Source organism: Acanthochromis polyacanthus, chromosome 6 (genome assembly GCF_021347895.1).
Source record: "Acanthochromis polyacanthus isolate Apoly-LR-REF ecotype Palm Island chromosome 6, KAUST_Apoly_ChrSc, whole genome shotgun sequence".
In the NCBI taxonomy this organism is placed as follows: domain Eukaryota; kingdom Metazoa; phylum Chordata; class Actinopteri; family Pomacentridae; genus Acanthochromis; species Acanthochromis polyacanthus.
Window position 1 is genome coordinate 23,855,877 of NC_067118.1, and position 27,965 is coordinate 23,883,841.

Here is a 27,965-nt window from a genome sequence, read left to right on the forward strand (position 1 = left end):
AGCTAACATCAGAGCAACATCACATTCTGAAAATGCATTTATTTTCATGCATAAGCAACAAGTCTGTACTGATCAAAATTACTTGTGAAGGAAGATTCCCCCTGGATGATTTTTCTCCTAAAAGGGAGGAGCTTCATTGTGAGATTTTATGAATTTAAAGATGTTCTATTAAGCTTAATAATAGCAAAGCTGTAGTTGTGATTTAATTACCCTCCAGATTTGTTCATTTAGGCGCACTTCTTGTCTACATGCATTGTTAAAGAAATTCTCTTTAAAAACTGTGAAAATCTGTCAGCAATTATTCCACCACACATGGTGGAGCACTGTAACATTCAAAACATGGAAAATAATGGCAAATATCTGTAAAATACTATTTAAACTGATTTAAATACAGTAAACAGTGTAATTCTAAGGACATATGCTGGAAAAGAATAAATTACTAATACTATAAAAATTACTACAGATTTTTAATGCGGACGTTATCTAGTGCTGTGTTTTGTTTATTTATGGTTAACATGTTAATAAATGTTGTTTTTCCATGATTTAAGAGTTATTAAGTTAACAAAACAGGAAAATCTGTAAGAAAAAAGTCATTTTTTTAAAAAACAAAGCAAAACAAATATTATTCACTTTTACAGTGTATTATATTAAAATTTGGTATATATCTATTTTCAAAGGCCATAAACACTGTTTGTAAGGTGGGCGTATTACCCCAGTTTGCCCTACCTTTCAGCCCGCACTGTACGATGTAAAACTATAAAGAATGTGGGAGTTTCCTTTCTGCTGGGAGACTATGGAAACAACATTTTGAAGTGGATATCATTGGCCCAAATCTGTAACAACAGTGAGTAGTGAGAAACTTTTCCCCTCAGTCAAAACAAAAATGGTGACATCATTAATCATACAGAGTTTGCTCGCTGCCACCTTCAGTACATTCTCCACTCCTCTCTGTCCTTTATGTCCCTCCCCACCCTCCTGCTTTCTCTCTCCTTTTTCTATAAACTCTTATTCAACGCTCTAACTCCCTACTCCCACTGTGTATCTGGAGAAATGGCTGTTTGGTGATGAGAAAGAGGGAAAAGCACATAATAACTTTATGTCTATTTGAGTTTCTATCATCATGTTGCCATAGTTACTGCTGCTATATAGATTGGTGTCCATACGAGCCTAGTTACTGTTTAACCTCCCCACCCACATTTGCCCAGATTAGGAAAATCAATAAGATAACAGCAGCAACACCGGCCTTACCTTGCACCAACAACTCCCTTCTCACACTACAGCACCCTGCGCCAAACTTCCACATTTTACACCTTATGGTGAGGGAGGAAAAAGTGGATTTAAAACGTACGCTCGAGAGGACGCAGAGGACGACATGGTCAATGTAAACACACAAGTCAGCTCAAGTATGGAACCTCCATTTGGTGAGTACACAGTTTTGTTTTTATCAAGTTGGCTCGATGGTTTCAGATTAAAAAGAAAACGGTCCACTGTGGCAGCTGCTCGCCTTTTCTGTGTTTCACGGTGATTTTCTGCAGCAGCTCCAGAGCTCTGCTGGATCACAGCTGATTCAGGGTGGAAATATCATCGCCATATGTGTCTGGCTTTTTCACAAGGCTGTAATCCAGGAGGTGTGGCAGAGATATGGAGGTTGTTAGGAGGGCCATGGGAGCTGGGCCTGATTGTGATGATGGTTCAGAGGTGTTGAGTTGTCAGAGTAGAGCACAAAGAGTCAGAGGGGGCTTAGAGGATGAGCTGAATATGCTGTGTTCAGGATGTTGTGTTGAGGTGCTGTTTGAAAAGACTGAAATAGTAAACCCAGATGAAACGTTGATAAAATCTTTTTTTTATTTTTTTTGTCACATTTTATGATTCTGTACAAGCATCAACACAGTAGAAGGTTTGGATTTCTTTAAGATCAATCTCCATCGTTCACTCTCCCCTAAGACTAAAGACCTTTCCCATGTGATGTCTTCTTTCACTGATCTCAATGAAAGCAAAGGCCTCGCTGCATCACGTCTCTCCCCCTAGCTTTCAGAATGGAGTTTTGTTTTTACTCCTGTGGTCATCCATTGAGTGATTTGCATGTAACAGTGGGATGTGGAGATGCAAATCCATTTTCACAGTAAGAAGGAAAAAAATCCACAAACAGGTGATGTGTTCCTAAGCATATGCTGCTGTACAATCCATAATGCAAAAAATAATAATTATATGGCTTTTAACGGTATTTTTTGAACAATTTACTACTCTTTTACAGATTTTCCCTGTTTTGTTAAATTGCTGAGAACAACTAGCAAAATCACTAAAAAAAAACTCATTTGCATGTCAACAGCCAAAAAAAAGAACAAAACTGTAACTAACGTCCACATCAAACGTCAGCATTTTCACAAATCGTAATTCTTTACAATGTGTTACCCGCTAAATTTATTGTGATGTTTCAAATATTTGCAGTATTTTCCAAAGTTTTGTCAGTTTTCAATGGTGTATTCCATCTTTACTTAACACATACTTTTGGCACCCTCTATGCCATATTTTTTTTACACATGTTTTTTACAGTGTACCTCAGCTGCACTGAGCGTAGAGGTCCCAAACAATTACATCTTTCACTTCATTATCTGATAACCAGCATTTACAAGCTGGTTTATTTGTCCTCCTGCTTTCCCCATTTCTTTTCATGCCACTGTATCTGTCCATTATAACAGTTCTACTAAAGCAGCAGCTACACAACAAGAGGCACAGTGATCAAGTTATGTGAATGTGTTCAAAATATATAATTGGTTTTATTGGCTTGGTGATGTAGTGAATACTCAAAACGCAAATTGATTAATGGCAACCACTCATACTCAACTGGGAATATGCCAATGTAAATCATTTATTGGCTGTTTTACTCCCACTGGAATTTCATTTTCACTTTCTTGAAATTGTTTGGTTAAGCGTAATTGGAGTAGATAAACTCTCCAGGATAACCGGCATGCTAACATGGCTGTTTGGCTGATAACATGAAGTTACTGAAATTGTGTTTTTAATGGTATTTTCTATGAAAACAACAACAAGAACAAAGCTATTCCTGTAGCACCATTGATTCCTTATTTGTGGAGCAGTTTACTTGAAGAGGTTTCAGTAGAAACAGACGGTGACACCAAGCTATTAAGCTGCAACAGTACTCTTCATTTTGGAGTCTCCGACTTCCTGTTTGGTCAAAATTCAACTCTGCTCGCACAATTTGGTCAAAGATGTAAATATGTGGATCAAAGTTTGCTAAATTTGAAGTTAACACATACTTTTTTGGATGACTGAATATAAAACAAATCACACAAAGACAAAGTGAAATGTTTTTTTTCAAAGTATTTACTTTGCCATAAACACATTATTATGATGCATCAAATGCACACAAAAAGACAGACATCACAACCATGTATAGCATAGTTCTTTTTCATTTTAAGCCTTTGGTTTGTTTTCACTTGGCCAGTTTAAAATATCTCCATTGAACTACCATCCCTGCTAATAATTACATTCAACATAGTTTCTTTCCACAGGGATTCTGAGTCTCAAAACAAAAATAACAAGATAATAGTGACCACACAAAGATCTGATGACTTCAGTAATAATATAAACATATCATTAGTCTTATAGAAAGCTACTGAATACCTCATTATCCATCCCACCAGTACTCTAAATAGTAACCATGAGTTTTGTGGTTTATTTTGTCAGTGTTGGAAAATCCCATGAAGAGCAAATCAAAAGTATTGTGTGCATAACCAAAGGCTGATACATTTTATTCCTCTGTGCCACAGAGTTTCCTTGTAACTATCAAAACAAATGTTAAATCATTACGGTGAATACAGACTCTTTTTTTGGAAAAAGAAACAAAGTAAAAACAATCCTACACACAATACTCACCACATTTTAAAGAAAATAGTCCCTAGTAAATTCCCCCATTTGAGTAAAGTTTGCTGTTTTAATTGATTGACCTTTATTTAAATAGTACATATTGGTGACCTGTTGCTAAAGTTTTGCTGCACATATTCAGTAAGAATCAATTATCTCAAGACTGAGAACCACAGACAGGCTGCTGAAGGGGGAAGAACTGAGAGATGGACCACATTTTGTTGACTGTAGGTTGCAGTTAAACAGTCTGACACTTTTCCTAAACACTTTACCTTGATCTCTGTGAAACAGTTCAGGAAGTTAAAGAAAGAATACCGGGCAAATCCATGTGGTGCTAAGAGAATCTGACTGCAGTTACATATCTATGTAATCATGCAGCAGTTGTTGTGGATGGGTCTGCTATGGATGGTAAATCTCTTTAGTCTGACTAGATGTAGATACATGCCTGTCATTGGCTTGTTTCAAGCGCAGCTTTTTCATCTCCTTCTGCTGTTTATGTGCTACCATTTTCAAACTTTTCATCACTTCAAGAAACAACAACAGCAAGTTTTGCTGAAGATCTGGATCATGCAATTAGGCAGGGCTGCGTGATTCTTTTGGTAAATGGTTGTCATGCATGTTTTTATGTGTTTGCCTACGAGTTATATGAAAAGTTTCATTTTCTTAATTTGGTTTTTGTCTGCAGTGCCCTAGCGAAGGTAGACAAAGACAAAAAAGGTGTAAAAAAGCAATGCTTTTGGTTGTGTCTCCGTTAGCTGTGACAACAAGGAACCAGGTAAAAACAGTCAAGGGGGGCAGCTACAGTGTATGTTAGGAAAGATCCAGACATGGATCAGACAATAGCTGCCGGTCTGTTTTCTACTGTGTACAGAACTCCCGAAATATTTGTTGATTACTATAGAGTGCCATCCTGCTAACATTCATGTTTTGGGGATCACTGTGGAGAAAGTGTATGGTGATATGGGTTTCATGAAGTTTCTGCAAGAGCATTAGCCTAGCCGCGCTAGACCCAGGTCTGAAGACACAAGGGTCTAGGAACTCTCAACAGGGAGGGAGGCGGGCTAAAAGGTTGTCTTTCAAATCACTCTGCAGCAATTGGGTAGGTATACAACCAATCAGCTCAACGATTAGGCTGACGTAGTTCCTAGAGCGCCAGAAATCAGAGGATGAGGGAGTTCGGTGAAGCCTTATTCATACAGTCTATGGGTGAAGCTCAAGTATATTACAGACATGTTAACAGAAAGATTATTCAGAGTCGGTGCTAATGGAGCTCAACGACTGTCGTTTTTGTTGTCGACCCTGGCAGAGAATTAAATTTGTTGCCGTGGGTTGTCTAGTGCGGCTAGGTTAGTTGTTTCCGGTTGTTTCTGTCAGAATCGTTGCGCCTCTGTCGTCACTTAGTTACGCCCGCCTTCTGACTCTACACTTCATGGTGATTCGTCGGCCAGTTTTAGGAGCATCCAACCTCGAGGCTTACCGAGGGTAACTAGACCCACGGTCCGTGTACTTTACGGCCATCCGTTTTGCGGATTGATATGGGTAAACGAAAAACGGGAAACCATCTGATTTTCGATTTCCGTTTGGATGAAGGTAAACGAAAAACAGGAAACGAGCCGTGTCCCGTTTTTTGTTTGGAAATCGAAAATCAAAAAACGGAAAACGAGCCTATATCAGATTTTCTACTGTGGGTTTATTTCACACAAGTCGGGAAATAAAATACAAACGTCATTCCCTTTCGTGTGTCTCGCTTTACCTTGGACAGGTGTCGTGCCAAAGTAGTTACCCCCGATAGAAATTGTATCCCCTGCCGCAGGAGCACGCATGCATTCGGAAGGGTGGAGTTATAATCCTGTGTTTAGATATCAGCGTAGTTTATTAATAAAACAAAGCGTGGATTATTACGATCATGCTTTGATTGTCAAACATGTTTGGTAATGCAGCATGTGACATTTCTGTCTGAATAAATGCTTTTGCTATACATGGTGTGTTGCTCAGTTAATAGTATTCATCGCGCTGCCTAACAATGTCTTTTCCTTCTCCTTTTTGTAATAAAGTGTGATGTTGCTAGGCGATCACCCTGCTAACTAAACGTAGGCTCAATACCCTCTGGGTGGGAACTAGACTCAAACGCGCTGTAATTCAATCTTTAGAGCAATCTGTCCAAATTCTGATACAGTAAAATCAACACCACTGTGAGCATTTTATCACACTGCCAGACTCAATTCCACCAGGGTATCTTATCTTCAAATATTGGCGTTTTTGTTTTGTTTGTTTTTGGTTAAATCCCCCCTCTGTTCATCATCAGAATTTCATAGCATTTATTCAGAAATTCTCAACACAGACAAATGACGACACAGGAGGATCTACCAGAACATGTTATGAGGGGAATACACATTATTTCAGCCTCATTGTCTGCACTGTCCAAAGCAAAGCGAGACACATGAAAGGGAATGACGTTTGTATTTTATTTCCCGACTTGTGTAAAATAAACCCACAGTAGAAAATCTGATATAGGCTTTTTTCCGTTTTTTGATTTTCGATTTCCAAACGAAAAACGGGACACGGCCCGTTTTTCGTTTACCTTCATCCAAACGGAAATCGAAAATCGGATGGTTTCCCGTTTTTCGTTTACCCATATCAATCCAGAAAACGGATGGCCGTAAAGTACACGGATCTCCCACCCTGGCAGAGAATAAAATTTGTTGCCGTGGGTTGTCTAGCGCGGCTTGGCTACAAGAGCATAGCATTGCTAGTAAATCATCTGTAGTTTTCATGAGTTCAGTGAATATGTCGGCTGGCTTCACCTTTTGAGCACCGATTGTCAAATGATGGTTGTGGATTCATTGGTAAAAGTCTTCTCATGAAGTTGTCTTTTATTGGTTTTTATAGTGTTTTCAGAGATGCAGCATCTTTGGCTTAGCCCTGGTCAAGATAGCTGTGATTGCTTTAAAGTCACACAAACAAGCCACAGCTTGTTTTCCCCTATGAAAGAGAGGTGCAGTCAGACCATTCTGCATAGCTAAGTGAGACTATTTGGATGTTGTTGGTTAAGGAGTAGTGGAACAGGGTTATCTGCTCTCCTTTTGTAAGGGATGGTCCAGTGTATCCTAAGGAGTTTAAAAAAAATAAAAATTAAGCACTCATCTAACTGGTTTTATTGAATCTGATCAGCTGTCATCATGACTCCACGTCAGCCACTCTGTAAAGAAGCGTCCTAAGCAGAAAACACCGTTCTACCTTAATCTGTAACCCATTAGATTTGTTGACAATAGACAAGGCTGTAAACTATAATAGAAGTGAAGACTATTGTAGAGGATTTTGGTCCTTTATTTACAAAACCAACAAACATTGCATTGATCGGAAGATTTTTGTTGTTTTCAGCTGGATTACTGAGCTGCACTGTTTTTGAGCACAATAGCAACATTTTCTGAAAGGATTTGTTTACTGTATACACTTGACAAATCTTCCAAAACCAAGACATTTATGTTCGAAATACATTCTTGGGCAGCAGCCTGCTCTAAGCTTCTTTTTGGCCTAGATCGGGTTATACTATGCTTCTTTGTCCACACAAGCCACACAGCACTGTTCAGGTCGCTTCCAAGTGGAATGACTTACCCCTCTATACTCAGCTGCTAACTTGTAGCTCATAGAATACACACAGTTTGTGTCAAACACATGGGATTAATTGCTTAACGGTCATAGCCTGGACAAACTCCTGAGCTCTGCTGTTGGCGGAATCACTTGGTGAATGCAAACAGGACAACAGCCGCTGAATAGACCCTCAGCAGATATCTGTTTGCCTACAAAGCTGAATGACTTGACACTGAGAGGCCTGGGGTTCTTAATATATACCGTCCATCCAAACAAAGCACACACACAGAACATTATCTAATCTGAAGGTCACACAGCAGGGAAACTGATGGAAAATGATGTTTGTGGTCTTTATGTTAATGGTAGCTGTGTTGCTTAAAGTGATGAGTATTCATGTTCAGGGTCACATGGATTAAAAATCTGTTCAAACTGAAGGCACAAGATGAAAAACTACACAATGGAAATAATCCATCTCCAGTAGAAGGGTTACGGTCTTCATCATATTCATTTTTGTTAAAGAAGCAACAATTATTATTCAAATGAATAAAACATTTTCATTAGATTACAGAGTGGCTTTCTTAGGTGCTTTCATATTATTGTGTTATATTACAGATGCAATTACGGTTAGTTTTAAGCAGTTTTACAAAAATATGTTCATAAACAATCTCATCTCATGTTCATTTTTAGTTGTTCTGGAGCTTTTTATTAATTGATCATCCTGAGCAGGAGAACATGCTCCAGTATGAAGTTTTTCGTTCGTCGTGTTCATGTGGTGGAGCTGTTTTTTTTTCAACTACTCATGAATGAATGACCAGTGTGCTATTTATTTATTTACTGCTATCAGTTGATATCAAAATTTGAATTGATAAGATGTGCTGAGTGTAAAATTTCCTAAACTGCATCATAAGTAATAAATTACAGCACTCAGACACTCCGATCAGGCATAACATTATGAGCAACTGCCAAATATTGTGCTGGTCACACTTTTGCTGCCAAAATAACCCTGACCCATCGAGGCATGGACTCCTCTAGACTCCTGAAGATGTGCTGTGATATCTGGCACCAAGATGTTAGCAGCAGATCCTTTAAGTCCTGGAAGTTGCGAGGTAGGACCTTCATGGATCGGATTTGTTTGTCCAGCTCATCAGACAGATCCTTGATTGGATTGAGATCTGGGCGATTTGGAGGCCAAGTCAACACCTCAAACCCGTTGTTGTGCTCCTCAAACCATTCTTGAACCATTTTTGCATTTGTGGCATGGCACATTATTCTGCTGAAAGAGGCCACAGCCATCAGGGAGTACTGTTTCCATGAAAGGGTGCACATGGTCTGCAACAATGCTTAGGTAGGTGGTACGTGTCAAAGTAACATCCACATTGATGGCAGGACCAAAGGTTTCCCAGCAGAACATTTACCAAAGCATCACACTGCCTCTGTTGGCTTGTTTTCTTCCCATAATGCATCCTGTTGCCATGTGTTCCCCAGGCAATCAACGTGATGTAAAAGAAAACATGATTCAGACCAGGCCACCTTCTTCCATTGCTCCATGGTCCAGTTCTGATGTTCTCGTGTCCATTATTGGCACTTTCAGCAGTACACAGGGGTTAGCATGGACACCTGACTGGTGTGCAGCTATGCAGTGCCATATACAACAAACTGTGATGCACTGTGTATTCTGACACCTTTCTATCAGAACCAGCATTAATTTCTTCAGCAATTTGAGTGACAGTAGCTCGTCTGTTGGATTGGACCACATGGGCCAGCCTTCACTCCACACGTCCATCATTGAGCCTTGGCCGCCCATGACCCTGTTGGCACTTCACCACTGTTTCTTCCTTGGATCACTGCAGACTGGGAATATCCCACAAGAGCTGCAGTTTTGGAGATGCTCTGACCCAGTCGTCTGGCCTTCACAATTTGGCCCCTGTCACTCAAATTCTTCTGCTTGCCCAGTTTTCCTGCTTCAAACGCATCAACTTTGAGGACAAACTGTTCCCTTGCTGGCTATTATATCCAGTACACTAGCAGGTGCCATGATGAAGAGATAATCAGTGTTATTCACTTTACCTGTCAGTGCTCATAATGTTATGCAGCGGAGTAAAAGTACAGTATATGGACAATATTAAAGAAAAATACAAAGTGGTAAAAGTTAAATTTTAGGAGTGTATTTTCATTGGATGGTCACTGTACCTGCTGACTACTGTTAGCACAACAGGAAACAGTTCTACAGTTTTTCATAAAACTATATATATATATATGTATATATATAAACTTGCAGTTAAATTCTGAACTTCAGCTATGTTGTTAAGTCATTTTAACAGTTTACATCTGTAGAACTGCTTTGCTTTGGTCTCTATAGATATGCATCGCTTAGTACTGCATTAGCTATGGGCAGTTGGATTTATAAGTAACCTGATTTTCACTCAACAATGTACTTAATTGGCTGCTGCACAAATCACATATGCAATTTTATCATTATAAACATTTTACTTTATATAGGAAAATGTAGATGCTCCCACATGTATACTGAGTGCTTTTATGCACACTTTTAACAATTTATTAATCAAAAACCATGCCCACTTTTCCTGTGCACAGTCTTTATTCGGAAGAAAAAGATTAAAACCACAGACACTGATTATGTCATTATAATGCAATATTCTGCTAAGCCTCTGGTCCTGGCATTCATGGTTCTGTTATTTTGTACCACCCACCAAACATCTTAACTGACCTGACTGTTTTCGTAGCACAAGGGACAAGGGGGACCGACACAGTATTAGCTAGTTGTAATGTTGTGGCATTGTCTGTGCATACACAGTATAATCAGTGGAGAGATCCTCATTAGGCAGCATATCTAAATATTTTCAGAGTTGTTTCACTTTACTCTACTTACTATAGCGTCCTAAGATTACAAGCCAGCAAGAATTTTATCCAGTTTCTACATAAAAAAGGTAGCCAATAGTCATTGTAAAACTTTGTATGCATAAGAATCTTAATGCACTCCCAGCATCTGAAGAACTGAAGATCCAGTGGATTGCTGTTATTAATGATGGCAATGTCACCACAACAACAGGACAATCCTTATTGTCAGCACATTACATGACTAATGTGGCTAATGTTATTAGCTTTGATCATATTCCTGCATCAGAGCTCTGTGAAACTGGGACATTGAGAGATGGTGGAAACTGTAAGTGCGATTTGAAACAGATAAACGAAGACTGGGTGGGTTACCGTGTTTTAATGTCACCTATTGTACCTCAGTGCAACCTAAACTCAGCTGGTGTTTACATCTATTTTCTTCTCTCCTGCTCTCTGTGCTCACATGTACTTTCTTAATATAGCTGAATTCTCAATGAAGCTGTTCTCATTTACATTTTTTTCCCATTGTCAGACTACAGAATGAGTATTAAACAGTGAGAAGCACAGTCTATTAAAACTAAATGTTAGCTGTCAGCCATGTCCAAACTGTTACTCTGCACCGCTAAAGTATTGATGTTATTATCGCAATGTTGTGTGACAAACTCACCACGCACGTGAGTTAAAGACAACGGTTGTGTGACATTCACATGTAAAATGGTCTCTGAAGAGAAAGTTAGGAGTGATAAAAAGCCCTGGATAAGAAGCCAAACCGTTTATAACAGGGCTAAAACCAGGGCTTATACAGTTATAGTAAAATGAACCATCTTTGCAACATTTTGAACTGAAAATTTCGAAATATTGCAAAAATATTAAAAGGCACATTCAGGGGATGTCTGAGTGTGTCATGAATTTGTTCAATATAGTCCTTTAGAACTCTGTGACTCTGACTGAGATTGTAACAGTTTTCTCCTTTATCCAAGTGTCACTATCCAACCAGGCATTAGCAGTAACTCTTGGTGAGAATTTGCATGTTGAAAAAAATTCAAGAACATACATAACTGCAACTCCATTTAAAGGATTAGGCTTGTGTCAGAGAAAGCAAAAAAAAAAAAAAAATTCCGTTAATGAAATGTAATCCGTACTGACGTTAAACATGATTTTTAGCAAGTCTAGTTGTCTGTGCCTGGTGTTTAACAGAGACAGAAAGCCCAATTAGCTGCCTGTTTGGAGAGTAGGTATTACACACTGTTCACTTGACACTATTAATCCGGGTGTTCAAGTCTCCAATCAAATCTCATTGTGACAGGCATTAGGAGATTATCCCCGAGTGCCTTGGGCCCTTACAGTCGGCCCGGTGGCCCCGGCAAACAGCACTATCCAGTAACAGTGGCACTCAGTCCTCCTCACAGCCTTTCTCAGCCTGGCCGGGCCTGAGAGAGCCGCCGAGGCTCATGGGCCTTCGTTCAGCTGGCCGGCTCACTGTCAGAGCTCGGCCTTCACAGGGATGTATGGCCAGGATGGGTCGCTGGACTTCACCAATCCAGGTAAAGGAAAAGGCCTCACAGAGGGCGCTGAGAAGTAGTCGGAGTATGTAGATTTTTTCCTTGCTGTGTGAGCGTTAAAGTCATGAAGCTGAGGAAAGTAAAGCTGCTGGAAGCAGAGAGTGGGAACGTAGCAGTGATGTGAAAATTTGAAAACAACAGGATTACGTGTTTCTGGTTTACTGCTGCAGGAAGCTTTCAAACGTGTGCTGTTTTGAGAAAGAAATGCTTGGAATGTTTACAAGAGCTGCTCCGGTGTAAGTAGATGTAGTTTTAGGTTACTTTATTTTGACTTGTCAAATTATTTTATTTTGCACAATGGATGTTTCGGACAATCAGTATAATTCAACAGTTTGTGAATCAAACATCTCCTGTAGTGTAAACCTGGACAACTAAACAGTGACCAGAGGGTAGACTGATTCTGTTTGTCCACATGATGGCAGCAGACATCATGTTACCTGACAGCTGGATGGAAACTTAGGTACATTCATTCCAGTACAGTGTTGAGTTACAGTTACTTCGTGGCAGAAAATAGAAAATCCTGTTCTACCGAACTTAATTATAGCAGAAATCCACTTAATTATTACACTGTATTCTACCGATGCACTGTCCTACATTTCATAAAGTAATACTTTACTGTCTACTTCAAATAATTTATTTCCCATTTGCTAGGTTTAGCCCTAGCATTAGGATTTCATTTGCAAAAACTGTGATGAGGTTATATTGTTACTGAACTACCCACCAGCATATAGCTTAGTAAGTAGTATGGATTACTAGTCAGTTGGTTAATTTAGTAGCCAATAACGTTGAAATACATCAGTTACTGCACAATTAACTATTCAAATATAATACACACAGTCACATGAGTCAGTATGCTCCATTGTCAGTACTTTCACTTTCATTTGTTAAAGAAATATATGAATTTAGTGTTTTTCTTAGCGACAGAATGTAACACATGAAATGTTCTCAGGTGCAGTTTTTGATTCCAGTTTATGCACTGAATTTCATTTTGTGCTACTTCATCTCTGCTCCACCACATTTCAGTCAAATATTGTGTAAAGAACTATTGTATTTAAATCACCACTTTATCTGATAGCTGCATTTACTTTTATCAGATTATTAAATCAAGTTGATACATTATGAGATGCAAATATATGATGCTGCTAATACTTTTACTTAAGTTACTTTGAAAGGAGAGCTTTAAGTTTTAGCAGACTATTTCTTCTTTGTGGTTTGGCTACTTTTGCTTAAGTAAGCGATCCAAGTACTTTCTGCATCACCAATTTTACTTGTAATGGAGTATTTTTTCCTATGATTTAAAGCACAGAATTCAAACTCTCCTTCCTCCACTGCTGACAGGCCTGAAACAGTGCTGTAAAAAAAAAAAAAATCAGACCAGGAGAGAGCAGCATGTGACCTGACAGGTAGAAAGAGCACAGCGAATGAACAGCAGGGAAAATGAGCTGACTGAAACAATCCAACCAAAATTTAAAGACAAATCTCAGCTCAGTTGCAGTGAACAGGTCACGCATTAAGTGAATGGTAGCATCTGAGTGAATTAAGCAAAAAAGATGACAACTCAAATTCTTTAGATTTCAATTTTAAATGTCCTGTTTGATTTAATCTCTGCGCTGACAGGATCCAGCTGAATCCCAGAAGAATTTGCATCTTGTTATTCAAGCTGTGGAGGTTAAGTGTCTATTGATCGTCTGGTGACTGAGGGACCTATAGAGAACCACCGAGATAAAAGTGCTCAGGGCAGAGCTGCTGACAGAGAGGATTGGGACAGCAGTCAAAATGAATTCTCAGCAAAAACAGAGTTAATGATTGCAGAACCTTATCACACACTGTGATTGATTTACGTTGCGCATAGGTCTTCATGTTTATTGATGCAATTGTTTACTTATTTGGTGCACAGAGGCTACTCGAGTTTTTCAGTCTGACTGGATATGTAACAAGATGTTTTTTTGTAGATTTTATCTCCAAGGAATACTGCCTTCAGTCTGAAACATTGCAAAGATGTGTTCAAGGCTTGAGACCTGCCTTTAAAAGAAATATGACTGGCTTACTGTGCAGGAGGCCCGTAAAAAACTTTAGAAAAGAGTGAGTTTGTTGTTTTAAAGAATTGAACTCTAAGAAACACAAAGACACATCAGGATGATAGTTGGGTAGAAGTCACTGAAGGGAAACCCTCAGTTATCTACGTATATTTTTAACCTCTCGCAATATTCTGAGATAGCAGACAGAGAACAGGCACAAGTGGTTTATCATTACCCTGGAACCAAACAGGAATCACAGACATGACAATCTGTCTGCTGTTTCAGAGAAAATGTCTGATCCCAATGCTTTCTTTCTCTTCACATTTTTAGTTCATTTAAATGATCTTTACATAGGCAAAATCTGACCATAATCAAACATTTAAGAGTAGTTTTTATCTTTTTAATTAATATGAAAATGCCTCTTCAAGGCTGGTTTGTAATCTGCTTATATCCACGATTATATCTGACATTTTAGCACCAAACTTTAAAACTATGTGGTAATGAAATGGATTTGGGTGAAGCCAGGTTTGTAGGCCTCTGAGGACACATAAGCTGCCCTGCGCCAATGAGGGCTTTTAATTTGCAGAAAAAAAGCAAAAAATAAGTCATTTTTATGATCACTGTAGAAAAAGAAGGTAGTTTTAACTGTTAAGACTGGAGACAATACAACACAGTTTTACAGACTAAACAGACCAACAAAACCCAATCAGGAAACAATCAAAAACACAATTTGATCTTCATAAATAATAAATCTGTTTCATTATAGGAGAGTAAGTGAGAATATTCCATTGACACAGAAAATAGGATATTCCCCCACTCAGCCGCAGGCGCTTGCATAAGCTGTGTTATTTGCAGATAGCTATCTGTTGACAAGGTCTTTGCCATGACACTCTACTCACCTATCTCCTCCATCTACTGCAGCAGCCTTTTTCTGCTGGCCTCAAATCTGCTGCAGGCAGCACATTGTCTCCTTCTGTTTTTGCTCTTATCAACATCAACACGCTCCTGGATGTGCCTCACATTTCCACTGTGCTGAAGCTCTCTCAGAAAGAAACAAAATAAGTCCCCGGAGAGTTTATATTCCGCATCTTATGAACTCTTCCAGCCCACCATGATCGTCTTTTTTTTCCTCCCAGCTTCTGGCTCCTGAGTTTTATTTTACTGTGTTGCCTTCCTGGCACTTGCCTTTGAGATCGGACTTGGGGAAATGAAATGTAGTCATTGAGGAGAAGGTACAAATAGGCAGCGGTTACAAATGGAGTTTGGTCAGTGGTCGGAGATTCCTATTCAGAAGATAGACAGGACTTTGTTCACAAACTGGAGTTTGAAGTTTCAAAGGGGAGAATCACACAAGTGTTACATCAGGTCTCGGTGTTCCTTTGACTTTTAGCCCCGGGGCAGGAGTTTGGGTGACTGATTATAAGACAGCTCTGTCTGTCCCATCACATTGCAGCATGGCAGCCTCCCACTGGATTTAGTATGTATTTAGCAGCTGCGTGTCAGCTGCTAATTACAGCTTAAATTGCTGCTTGTCAACCATTTATTTTGTGCTCGAGAACAATACAAGAGGACAGGAGTGAGGAATTCTGTTATTCTGTTATCATCCTAGTCCAGGTATTTACTAGAACAGGCAAACACAGAAGAAGGAAAAGAAACCAAAACAAAAGGCACAATGAAATATATTATAAATAACATTCAACGCAAATTGTGTATTGTACTTTTTTTGCAAGTGAATAGATTTAACAACTCAAAATAATGGCATCATTGTGTGTCTGCTGTGGTACACTCTTTAATGACAATTCACTCATGCAAATTCTCATAATATGAACAAACAGCACAGTTTAAGTCTTGATTTTACCACACGTGATAAAAACCAGTGTATCTCCTCAAATCGGTGCCTTAGTATTGTTGTGTCCTGCCAGACATTTCTACACGTCCTGCTGCTAAATGTTGAACTGTCCTAACAATGTTTAACTATTTTAAGGCTTTGAAACTCCTAACTCGGCCCCTGTGTAGTAATAAAAAAAATCCAATGCATCATCACATTTATGAGAAGGGACAGTTTGTGATTGGACCACAGAGCATACTTAAATAACATGTTCTTGTCTCTCACTTTAAGATGCTATTTTTCCTCTTTAGCCTGACTGAGAGTCTACATACATGATAGCAGCTAAATGCTACCATACTCGATGACATTGTGCTGGTGTTTGCCAAGTTTACCATGTTCACCAACTTCCTTAGCATGCTAGAATTTGATCATTTGCACCAAACATGAAGGAAAGCTGAGAGCGCAGGCAGTGTGGTAAGATTTGTGTAGTTCTTGCCACAAACTAAACAACTGGACAAATCCTCCATCCATCCATTCTCTATACACCGCTTTATCCTCACTAGGGTCGCGGGGGGGCTGGAGCCTATCCCAGCTGACTCGGGCGAAGGCAGGGGACACCCTGGACAGGTCGCCAGTCTGTCACAGGGCTACATATACAGACACACAATCACACTTACATTTACACCTATGGGCAATTTAGAGTGATCAATTAACCTCAGCATATTTTTTACTGTGGGAGGAAGCCGGAGTGCCCGGAGAAAACCCACGCATGCACATGCAGAAAGATCCCAGGCTCAGGCCGGGACGCGAACCAGGGATCTTCTTGCTACAAGGCGAAAGTGCTAACCACTGTGCAGCCCCTGGACAAATCAAGATTTTCATATTCATGTTCATCCACTGGAGACTATGAATAAAAATTCATAGCAACCCATTCAGCAGTTGAAACCTTGACTCAGGGAGGTTATCACTGCAATGCTTAGACTGATAGTGCTAGCAGGGCTAGAAATGACATAATTCTTCACTATCATGGCCATATGTAACATTTTCTTGCCACAGTCACTGAGAGAATAATTTGCTTTCTTTACTAGAGTCTGATTAAGGATGCTATTAAATTACAGTTAGCAGCTAGTTAGCAAGGCTGACTAGGAGTTCAAAGATTACCAGCCTAGCTGACTATTGAACCTGATATTGAGCATTTTTCCGATTATCAACATTACAACCATTCAATTAGTTATTTTTTCTTAAATTAATTATTTTAAATTTTACCTTTTAGCTCTAAAGCAGTCACCTGGAGCCTATCCCAGCTGACTTGGGACGAAGGCAGGGGACACCCTGAACAGGTCGCCAGTCTGTCACAGAGCTACATATATGGACTATCAATCGCACTTGCATTCACACTTACAGACAATTTAGAATAATTGTTTAACCTCGGCATGTTTTTAGACTGTGGGAGGAAGCCGGAGTGCCCGGAGAAAACCCAGCACAGGGAGAACATGCAAACTCCATGCAGAAAGATGGAAAGCCGGGACACGAACCGGGGATCTTCACGCTGCAAGACGAAAGTGCTAACCACCACAAAAGTTAACAAGTTCTCTCTTATTTCAACATAGTTCTAAATTTTGATCAGTTTCTGTGATTGCTAACAATCAGTAAAAGAAAAAAATCACAATAAAGTAACAAACAGCAACAAAAAACAACAACATATCACTCAACCCAAACAGCTGACACCGATTTTGTACTTGCAGGACTGAGGTAGGTTCACTGCTTTCAGCCTTTATAAGCTAAGCTAAGCTAACCCGTAGCTTGCTGCAGCTTTGAATTTACTCTGCAGAAATGAGAAAGCCATAGATGTTATCATTTAACTTTACTTTTAAATATCAGCTAAACCTTAAAGATTTTTGCAAGTAAACATTTTTGACAAGAGACAAACCTTCTGGACTGATTTTTGCAACATAGTCTCCAAACAACAACGCAAAGTGAAAGTTTCATCTTAAACTAAACTTTACAATCCGTACTCTTTAATTATTATACAATTGGTCACCAGAATGTACATGTGCTGTGGAGGGTCTATTCTCTATTTTTTTATAGCCTGCACGTGTCACCAAGCCTGTGGGATTGTGGATCCAGTACGCCAAGACAAACTCCCCCTACCTCCAGATGCAGATAAGTTCAGGGCGAATTTCGAACTGCCCTTTCTAACACATCAGAACAGTTTGTCAGTTCATGATTAAGAAAGCTATAACCATGCAGATTACACTTTATAGTCCTGTATATGACTGTTCCTTGAGGAGTTCACAGAAATTTAAGATGGGAGCAGCGATAAAAGCACTTTAATGACGGGGAAGATAAGATTTGCAGAGTGACTCATTCATAGCTCCACACTGATTCTCCCATCCTCACCCCCTCTCACCCCCCGACTCCCCCCGCTCACTGCTTTGAAATAATCAGCACACTTCTTGAGCAAATATGGTCATTGCAGAAGAGCAGCACCGATCGAACATGAAGAGATGTTGTAATGGACGACCTCTGTACACACAAGCGAAACAACTAATCAAGCTGATGCAGTGATCGTCTGTGAGCACTGCAGGAGTGTAAAAAAAAAACAGCTACTCATCGTTTACTGATCAGTTTCTACTGAGTTAATCAAGATCTTTACAGTATCTACTGACTATCAGCGCTAAAGATCAGTGAATCTGAATCTGTGACAGTCCGAGCCAGTCACATCTATTTTCATTTGTGATTGGATTATGTGAAAGAGGGCGTTTGTCAATATTTAATCGTGCACAGAAGCTTCCAGGAATGTAATTGTGTTTGTCTGCTGAAAGAAGAATAATTTTATGAGTCCCCACTATAATTTGAGTGCATGCTTTTACAAGTTCACCTACATGGGGTTTACTGCTTTGCTTGAACTTGGGATCGTTGACCTATTGCTAAGTACTGGCACTTTCTCTTCAAATACAAGACTACTGTTTGCTGTGTGACATGTAAGGGGCGGCTGTTTTCGCAAGCACAGAATTTATTTTTGTAAATGACCAGATTTTGGACAAAGTGTTGCAAAAGTCACATGTGAAATCTGTCCAAGAAATGAGGGCATGTGTGCTTTTTTTTTTTTTACCAACGTTCCATCATTTTCAGTTCAAATGCGGCACATTTGACTTCACATGTGAAATTTTCAATTCTGCATCTTACATACAAAATATTCATGGCTACCTTTTTGACCTTCTCCTTTCACCTGCCTCTGCTACAAATTAAATAATGAGTACAAGCTTCATCATGCAAAAAAAAAAAAAAAAAAAAAACAATTCTAGCACCATCACCAACAGAACATCACTATCCCCAACTACTTTTCATCATAAAACATTGACACAACCTGTTTAGAACTGTGGCTTACTATTGATTGATAAAATTGTCACTATGTGATTATGTTAGTGATACTATTGTGATAACTGTTTAGAAAATAAAACATCAGCTAATCACTCTGCATGCATTCTTGCCTGAGTTGGCCTGTTATCACCCATTAAGGATATCGCTGAATAGTAAATACAAACTCCAGTTTATTTACCCCTAGCACAGCTTTGCTACTCCGGCAAGGAACACGGCGGAGTTATGCCACGATTGACATACGTTTGTCTGTCTGTTAGCACATTGCTCAAAAACGGAATAATGATTTTGGATGAAATTTTCTGGAAGATCAGAAATGACACAAAGACCCCGTCGCTAGATGTTGGCAGTGATGCGGCTTATAGTCTGGATCCACGGATTTGTTAAAGATTTTCATATCATTGCGAGATAGCAGCACAGCGTCACTGTAACCATGACAACAAGTGAACACCACATTAGCTGCCTGCTCACGATCACGTGACTGCAATCCCACTACAAACTGACGGACTTATTGGGACGTATCCGTCGGAAATGATACAAGGAACAATTGATTAAACTGTAGGGGCGTTTCTGAGTCCCATTATTTCTCCCAGCCCGCTACATATTTAGGTCATGCTATTTGGCATGCGTACATAACGTACACTTCTTTTTACCTACTTGCATATTTATTCAATACAGATATCAATTAATATCTCAACTAATACTAAATATTTAAATTTACATACTGAGACTACCAAAACACCACCCATCTATCTGACAGATAAAATTACTCTTAAGAAATTACAGAAAAAAAAAACAGCAACATTAGTTTGTATTATGCTGCGCTGACATGGACTAAACATCATAGTAAATAATCCACTAATGTTTAAATATACCTATGGAATTTTTAGACCTTATAATTTCCTTTATATAGTTTTATAGCACATTCAGCTGCTTAAAATGTTATCCATCCATCCATCCTCTATACACCGCTTTATCCTCACTAGGGTCGTGGGGGGTGCTGGAGCCTATCCCAGCTGACTCGGGCGAAGGCAGGGGACACCCTGGACAGGTCGCCAGTCTGTTGCAGGGCTCCATATACAGACACACAATCACACTCACATTCACACCTACAGGCAATTTAGAGTAACCAATTAACCTCAGCATGTTTTTGGACTGTGGGAGGAAGCCGGAGTTTAAAATGTTATGTTATGTTATATGTAATTACATTTTATGCCCTGAAGTAAAATATCTCAGCATGCCCTAATAATTGTAGAAAATCCAAATCAAATGTAGTGACTCTTAACATGACAAAATATACATGAAGTGGGTATCAGAGCTACAAATTTTCTTCAATTCAGTATCTCTTAACAGTTAATTTTCCCTTAAAGAGTGCTTTTAAAATGAGAAACATACAGTTTGTACAATTTTGTTTTTGACTGATTCTCATTTGGGTTTATTTAGAAGGCTTCATCCTGATTTTGTCCTCTGAGACTACAGAAATTAATCTGAGTTTAGATGTCTACAACAAATGTCTCTTCCATTCCAACTGCAGTACTCGTCCGTTCCATTTGTTTTCCTAAAAGGATTCTTAAATCGGAGCCACTGAGGCTGTCTCTCTGAGGAGCAGCTGAATTTTCAGCAACAAGCGTTGAGCTTTGGGATCAGCCTCACGTGCACCTTGCATTTTCACAAACAATGAAGGCTTTTACGTAAATGCATCACTTTGCTTCAGCAGCAGTTATTTCCTCAGTTAATTATGGCAGAATTAACTCAGATTTACCGGCTATGTATTACACATGGAAGTAGGGCTGACTATTGCAGACTGATGTGATCTGACTTGTGGGTCTCCTGTGGTGGAAGAAGTATCCAAATCCTATACTTTAGTACATTTCAAAAGCTTGACTTTTGCTTTTACATTTTTACACAGGGATAGTTTCTTAATTTGACACTTTTCCTCAGGTACACGTACCAAAAAACGTATAAACCTGTATACAGAATCAACTGCCAAAGCACTTTTTTCTACACTAGGAACCCTTTCACAGTGTTGTCTTATCATTAGTAATGAATTACTGTATAAGAATCATTTTAATATGGCAGCAACTCAAGGTGCAGGTCATATAAAATTCATTTATATACTGTTAGATAGTTTAATCTGCAATCATAGATGATATGTTATAAATCAATCGCATTTTCTGTGTGAAATCTGAACTTGTAAAGCAGATTGGAAATAAAGCTGTTGGTTTAGATGAACTGCTAAACAAGAATTAGTCTTTTCATATGTCCGCCAAACAAATCCAACGTAATATTTTAGTATTTTGCATTTTATCTGCGCAGAGGACCGTCAGTATTGGATGGAAGCTTATCACATCCAGTCACACTGCCTTTCTTCAAGGATGTGATCTAAATATCGAAGCTAAGGTGTAGTTTTGGAAACAAGCAGCAGCCCTGGAGAGTTTTGGTTGAAAATGTTTAAATTGAAGTAGTGAGGTAAATCTACTACTGTGGGTCTCCCCTAAGCTGCACTTTCAGTTGCTTTTTAACATAATATGGATGCTGTCATTGCAGTGCATGCGGTATCAGCATGCGATAGCAGAGCTGCATGCTGATGTCACATGCACATTATAAAATGATCTGGTTTAAAGAGGTGGAGCAGTGATTTAGCAAAGGGTTGACCTGATATAGCTGTTGTTGACGAGTTGTTTGTCCATTCCTGACAGAGAACCACCGTGCAGAGACGGCAGATATCGAAGCTGTGCTATCTGTTCTAAAAAGAAAAAAAAAACACAACCCTGTGATTCACCACTGAAGGGGCTAGTTAACCATCAACCAGGCAGACACTCCACCTCTCCTCTGGTTAGCAGTATGAGGGAAGGAGGAGAAGGAGGCGAGCTCTGCTGTCAGTCACTGCTCTCCTCTCTGGCACCAGTAGGTCCCCATCACACTCAACTGGGCCAAGGAGCCGTCCTGTTGCTGGGCGGAGCTAGGCCCAAAACCAGGGAAGGGGGGTTTGTAGAGGTGTGTGAGGGTGTGAGAAAGGAAGGAGGAGGAGGAGGGGGGCACATTAGCTTCTTGGACAAGTCTTTCTGCCCCACTGTCAGGTAGTTGAGAATTTATTTGCCCAAAGCGCTGGCAGACATGGACATGGCAGACTACAGCGAGGCTCTGGACCCAGCCTATACCACACTGGAGTTTGAAAACATGCAAGTGCTCCCTTTGGGCGCAGGTGAGTCACATATATGCAAGTCTGGCATTGAACTTTGAAACTTTTACTGATTTAAAACTTTGGTCAGGAGAGGACAGAGGGAGTTCTGGGATTAGGTGATAAAAAAACGGGTCATTTGTCCATCTGCTCCTGTTCGCAGAAGAATGATTGCAGTGGTCTTCTTTTTTTTTATCACCTCAGGGTGCGATAGTAAAATGTTAAGAGATTTTGCTGTATTCTCAATGCTCTCAGGTCATTTGGGCCAAGCAGTTTGAACCTGTCTCAGCTTGTACAGTGATGTGGTGTCAGACCGATTCCACTCAATCGATATTCATTCTGTGATGAAGCAGTAGTTTGAGTATCACGATCACCCTTCTCTTGTTACAAACGGCCTGTTCCCACCAAGTCTGCACTGTTAGAAAATGAATGCAGTTTTTTGATACGTGCTTTGCAATGACACCAACTTATTTGCACAGGCAGTCTCCCATGACGTCTGGCTGGGATCCTGATTCTAAAATTTCCAGCGTACAAAGAAAGGAAGAGCGTTTTTAATCACTTACTTCCACATTACAACATGTACAACAACGAATCCTATTGAGTCAGTCATTTCTCTGCAGCATATATGTCTAAAGCATGTGTCATGACATACTCTCTGATTGATGGACCCAATCTGGTGACTGTGAGGGGGGCTAAAAAGAAAACTGTCTCCATTGATTGCTTTGTCAGAGGCAATCAAACCTACATCAATTCTGCTCTGTTGACTCTGTCTGAGCTACTCAGGCAGCAACAGCTTCTCATGAAGGCCGGTTTTGATCAGCCGACAATAGGACCAATCTCTATATTCATTAGAGCCGTTCACACCTTCTCAAATAAAACCAGCTTGACAATGCATCAAGTAGAAATACTATTTTACCAACACTGAATTAGTATTTCTACATGCTGCCATCTGATTAATCTTTTACAAGAACACATGCGCTCTAGCTTCAGGTCACCTCGTTATATGTATAAAACTAATAACCTACAAGCATGCTGACCTGATGGAACGCTTTATTCTCTCTCTCTGCTTGTGTCAGACTCCTCACCGGCTGAAAGCACCAACATGAACGCCACCGGCCACCTGGCAACAGGCGGCTTGTGTGCCATTTGTGGAGACAGAGCTACTGGCAAACACTACGGGGCCTCCAGCTGCGACGGCTGCAAGGGCTTCTTCAGACGCAGCGTTCGCAAAAACCACATGTATTCGTGCAGGTGAGGACAGTAGCTGTGACCGAAGAGAGAGAAACAATCAGAAATGTGTTTGTTTTCCGCCCCTGAAGCCTTGCACGTCCGGTTACCGGATCTAATCCCAAACTGTACGTGTTTGTGATTCCTATCATTGCAGCTCAGCATTTTCTCAATGAATCAGTCTGTAAAGTGTCTGTGGATAATCATCAACATCACAACAGCTAATTATTTGCTTCAAAAATGATTTCATTATAATCGACCAATCGGTCATTTAACCGGTTGTTTCAGCTCTTATTGCCTTGCTGACAGCACTAACAAACTTATCCACTTCTCCAGGTTCAACAGACAGTGTATTGTGGACAAAGACAAGCGGAACCAGTGCAGATACTGCCGACTGAAGAAATGCTTCAGAGCTGGCATGAAGAAAGAAGGTGGGAGTTTTATCTTTTCAAAGAGAACTGATGAATCATCTGTATTCCTCAATCTATATGCTTTTTTCTTCTTTTTTTAAAACAATAAATTCTCTTGCGTGAAAAAAGCAAAACTGAATTGCCCATTTAATCAGCAAATCACTGTCACAGGCTGAGCTGTCCCCTCTGAATTGATATGACTCGTCTAAGTGTGTTGCAATGCCCTGGAGAGTACTACTTTGTTAATGTTCACTCAATGGAGCGCTGAAGTCTCTGACCAGCTTATGCTGAGCAAACATTTCCGAGCAATAATAGGCATATACTGATAAACATGACAACCTTGGAGGGCTTGTTTTTCTTTCAAATGACTTCGTGTTCGGCCTTTTGTGCAACAAATGACTTTAGAAAATGTGTTGCTTTTCATTGTTTTCTTGTATTTTCAGCTTGTTTAGCTGCATTGAAATTGCACGTTTTTTTTCCTCTGCTGGCACCAACTGCATACTGCTGCAACACTGATAATATAAATGTGTGTGTGTTTGTAGCTGTACAGAATGAAAGAGACAGAATCAGCACCAGGAGATCCAGCTATGAAGACAGCAGTTTACCCTCCATCAATGCACTCATCCAGGCAGACGTACTGTCGAGACAGGTAATTATCTTTGGGGCTCGCATCTGACTGCTATTACTCATCTGTAACGAGGCATCAAATGACCTCACCTCCACATTTCTTTGTGTAGATCACATCTCCTGCTCCTATACTAAACGGCGACATCAGGACCAAAAAGATCGCCACCATCACAGATGTGTGTGAGTCCATGAAACAGCAGCTGTTGGTCTTAGTGGAGTGGGCCAAGTACATCCCGGCCTTCTGTGACCTGCCCCTGGATGACCAGGTAAGACTCATACACAGACACAGTGTACATAGTGGTATAGACACTCTGGTCACTCATCAACTAGTAGACTCAAAAACACAAAGTGGGCTGTAGCAGCAGGTAGCTGAAGACTTGTCACTGAATGTTTCCTTCCCCTATAAGATAAAACTGGAGCTGAAAAAAAGGAGACAAATGAGACAAACCTTTAAGCACAGCAACAGTTTTCATGACTCCAAGCCTTAAACGTTTCAACCGGAATGGTTAATGTATTTTAATCCTGAGTTAGAATATGATGAGCTGGTTTTAATGTTCCTGAAAAAAATGCAGAATCATTAACAGTGTCATCACCAGGCCTTAGTAACTGATTTGCTGATGCAGTGAGAGAGCCTGAGTCTTCTGCTCTGTCTTCAATTTAAACAGGAAGCTTTAGAAAGACACAGACAGATCTATACAATATCAAAACACGTGGTTACATGCAGCTATTTGTCTTTTGATTCACTCTGTTTCAGGTGGCATTGCTGCGAGCTCATGCAGGAGAACATCTCCTGCTCGGTGCTGCCAAGAGGTCCATGCTATACAAAGATATTCTTTTATTAGGTACGGCTGGCACATGAATGTCACTACACTCATTTAGCAAATTATTCCGTCATCATTTCTTTCTTATTCAACCAAGTATTGCGTCATTTTGGAATACATCGTACTGCAGAATTTTAGATGTAACCTTAACACGCGCTTCTCGTGCAGGAAACGACCACATCGTTCCCAGAAACTGCCCGGAGCTGGAGGTGGGCAGGGTAGCAGTGAGAATCCTGGATGAGCTGGTGCTTCCCTTCCAGGAGCTGCAGATAGATGACAATGAATATGCCTGCTTGAAGGCCATAGTTTTCTTTGACCCAGGTACAATTACTGATTAACCTTTTGGATTGTTTAAGCTTCTTTTCAAGCCACATCCATGAACACAGTCAAAAGCTGAGGTGTCTGAAGTGAGCGTTCTACTTCCTTTTGTCAACATCCCTCCTGTTTTCTGTTTGCCCACAGATGCTAAAGGTCTGAGTGACCCCGTGAAGATCAAGCGAATGCGGTATCAGGTCCAGGTCAGCCTGGAGGACTACATAAACGACAGGCAGTATGACTCTCGAGGCCGCTTCGGAGAGCTGCTCCTGCTGCTGCCAACGCTACAGAGCATCACCTGGCAAATGATCGAACAGATCCAGTTTGTAAAGCTCTTCGGCATGGCCAAGATAGACAACCTGCTCCAAGAAATGCTTCTTGGAGGTGAGCTCTTTTCAGATAACTTATCTTGATACTGAGCCATGTAACAAAACTTACTAGAACATGGCTTCTGGACCTAAAACTAAAGGGTCAGAATGCATATTAAGTGTTGTGTCCTAGTTCAGATGGTTATGCTGTAGTAAATTAAGACTGACAGTATATTTGTGGATTTTGTCTCTCAGGTTCAGCTAATGAAGCTCCACATGCACCTCACTCTCTGCACCCTCATTTGGTTCAGGAGCACCTCAGCAGCAATGTTATAGTAGCCAGTAGCATGCCAACGCCCATCCATAATGGTCAAATCTGTAAGTACTAAAGACTGTAGACCAAAATGTGTCAACTGCTGTGGCGTCTAAGATTCATAATCTGTCTTTGGCGTAAACACTGATTTCTTTTTTGTTTTTTGTTTTTTTTTTTGCTACATACAGATAAAAAAATATTAAGTGTTTGTTCATCCAAGTCTGATCAAGGCTGTCTGAAAGCAAACTAAAATCACTTAAATGAGGGGAGACCGTCAGCTCTCGCTCACCCAGCTCCATGTGCAGCCCAGTCAGGTAGCTGGAAGGACAAACAGGCTTGGCGGAATAATCCCTTTAAGTTCTTCACGCAAACTAATCTGGCTTATTTTGTCAAAGAAAACTTCTGTTATTCTTTCTTAGCATGTTTAATGCGCTGAGAAATTTCACAAAAGTGCTTATACCTTATCTGAAAATTGTGTTGCCCCGAGAAATGTTATACTGCAGAATGGTAAATATACTCCTGCTTATGCTGCAGTTTCTCCCTCTAACTTGTCCCTCTCTTTTCGTGCTCTACTTTTCAGCCACTCCTGAAACCCCAATCCCGTCTCCACCTACTGCCTCCAGCTCAGAACATTACAAAATGGCTCAGGGGGTCATAGCCACGGTGCCCAAGCAGCCGACCTCCATCCCTCAGCCTACCATTACAAAGCAAGAGGCCATCTAACAACCCTTCTACTCATTATTTCTTCAGTTTTGTATTGTGTTAAAGTTTGTACATTATCGGCATTGAAGCTGTTAACTTGACTGAAAAATTACCACAGCGAAATACATAGAATGTAATTGCAAGTCTGTCCCTTACAGAATGTAGCCAGAGTCTTCAGGGATCTATTTGTACATATAAGCAGCTGCATTTGAGCTCTGTGGCTCAATGAATGCCAGATAAAACTATCTAAAAGTATAACTTTCCAGGCATACTTCTGTTCTGTGAGAATGACACTTAGAAGTACACTGTTGTATATATGGTTCATTACTGGGTGACATCACTTCCTTTAGCATCGGCGTGTGCAGTAAGGCTTATGTTCGACATGGTGACGTGATCATGTCAGTATTTTGTGAATGTTACAACAGGCCTTACGATGTCTCATATTTAGTGTTGCACAGGTTTTTATTTCATGTTTATTGGTGATAAAAATGAGCTCAGAAAAAAAAAAAAAGCTAAAGGAAGTCCCTTGAATTGAGTTCAGCTTCTATTTTTTTAGGTTTCTTTGTGATAAAACGAAAATATCTGTGGTCTGTTTTACACACTGGAATATTGATATTTACAGGAGTAAAATTTAACATTTAAAAAATGTACAGCAAAACAGCTAAGCTCGGTACGCATGCAGATCGCTGTCGTGCCACTTTTCAAAAGTCACAAGCAAACATGCTGAGGAAGTTTCCCAATAATGTGTTGTGTTGGTTTTAAAAACTATATATTGTATTTTTTTTTTTTTGTTTAGTACTTTGTCATGGTTTGACTGATGGAATAAATCGTGCCTTGTAACCTGTACTGCCTTACAAAGCCAGGCAACGTTTCGCATAACAATGTGAAGATCAGTTAATAAATCTTAAGGTCTATTTTTACATTTTCTGAAGAGTGTATT

At 40.0% G+C, this 27,965-nt stretch overlaps 1 protein-coding gene across 2 annotated transcripts; it reads left to right on the forward strand.

Annotated features, from left to right (window-relative positions):
• The first annotated feature begins 1,283 nt into the window (after positions 1–1,283).
• On the forward strand, positions 1,284–27,945 carry hnf4a (hepatocyte nuclear factor 4, alpha). Of its 2 annotated transcripts, none has more exons than XM_051949805.1 (10): positions 1,284–1,421; positions 23,379–23,553; positions 23,866–23,960; positions 24,482–24,588; positions 24,677–24,832; positions 25,321–25,408; positions 25,556–25,708; positions 25,850–26,086; positions 26,266–26,388; positions 26,904–27,945. In XM_051949805.1, exons 1-10 carry the CDS (start codon positions 1,373–1,375, stop codon positions 27,044–27,046), a joined length of 1,326 nt encoding a protein of 441 aa, XP_051805765.1. In that variant the 5' UTR covers positions 1,284–1,372; the 3' UTR covers positions 27,047–27,945. The 2 variants fall into 2 exon arrangements, with proteins under 2 accessions (XP_051805765.1, XP_022065383.1); XM_022209691.2 differs by lacking the exon at positions 1,284–1,421 and adding an exon at positions 21,884–22,326.
• Positions 27,946–27,965: the final 20 nt, after the last annotated feature.

Excerpts from the sequence above, each read along its gene's own strand:
- hnf4a (XM_022209691.2), top strand. The coding sequence starts at position 22,239 with ATGGACATGGCAGACTACAGCGAGGCTCTGGACCCAGCCTATACCACA. Across the intron at positions 22,327-23,378 it reads AGTGCTCCCTTTGGGCGCAG|ACTCCTCACCGGCTGAAAGC; the intron begins GTGAGTCACATA and ends TGCTTGTGTCAG. Across the intron at positions 25,409-25,555 it reads CAAAGATATTCTTTTATTAG|GAAACGACCACATCGTTCCC; the intron begins GTACGGCTGGCA and ends CTTCTCGTGCAG.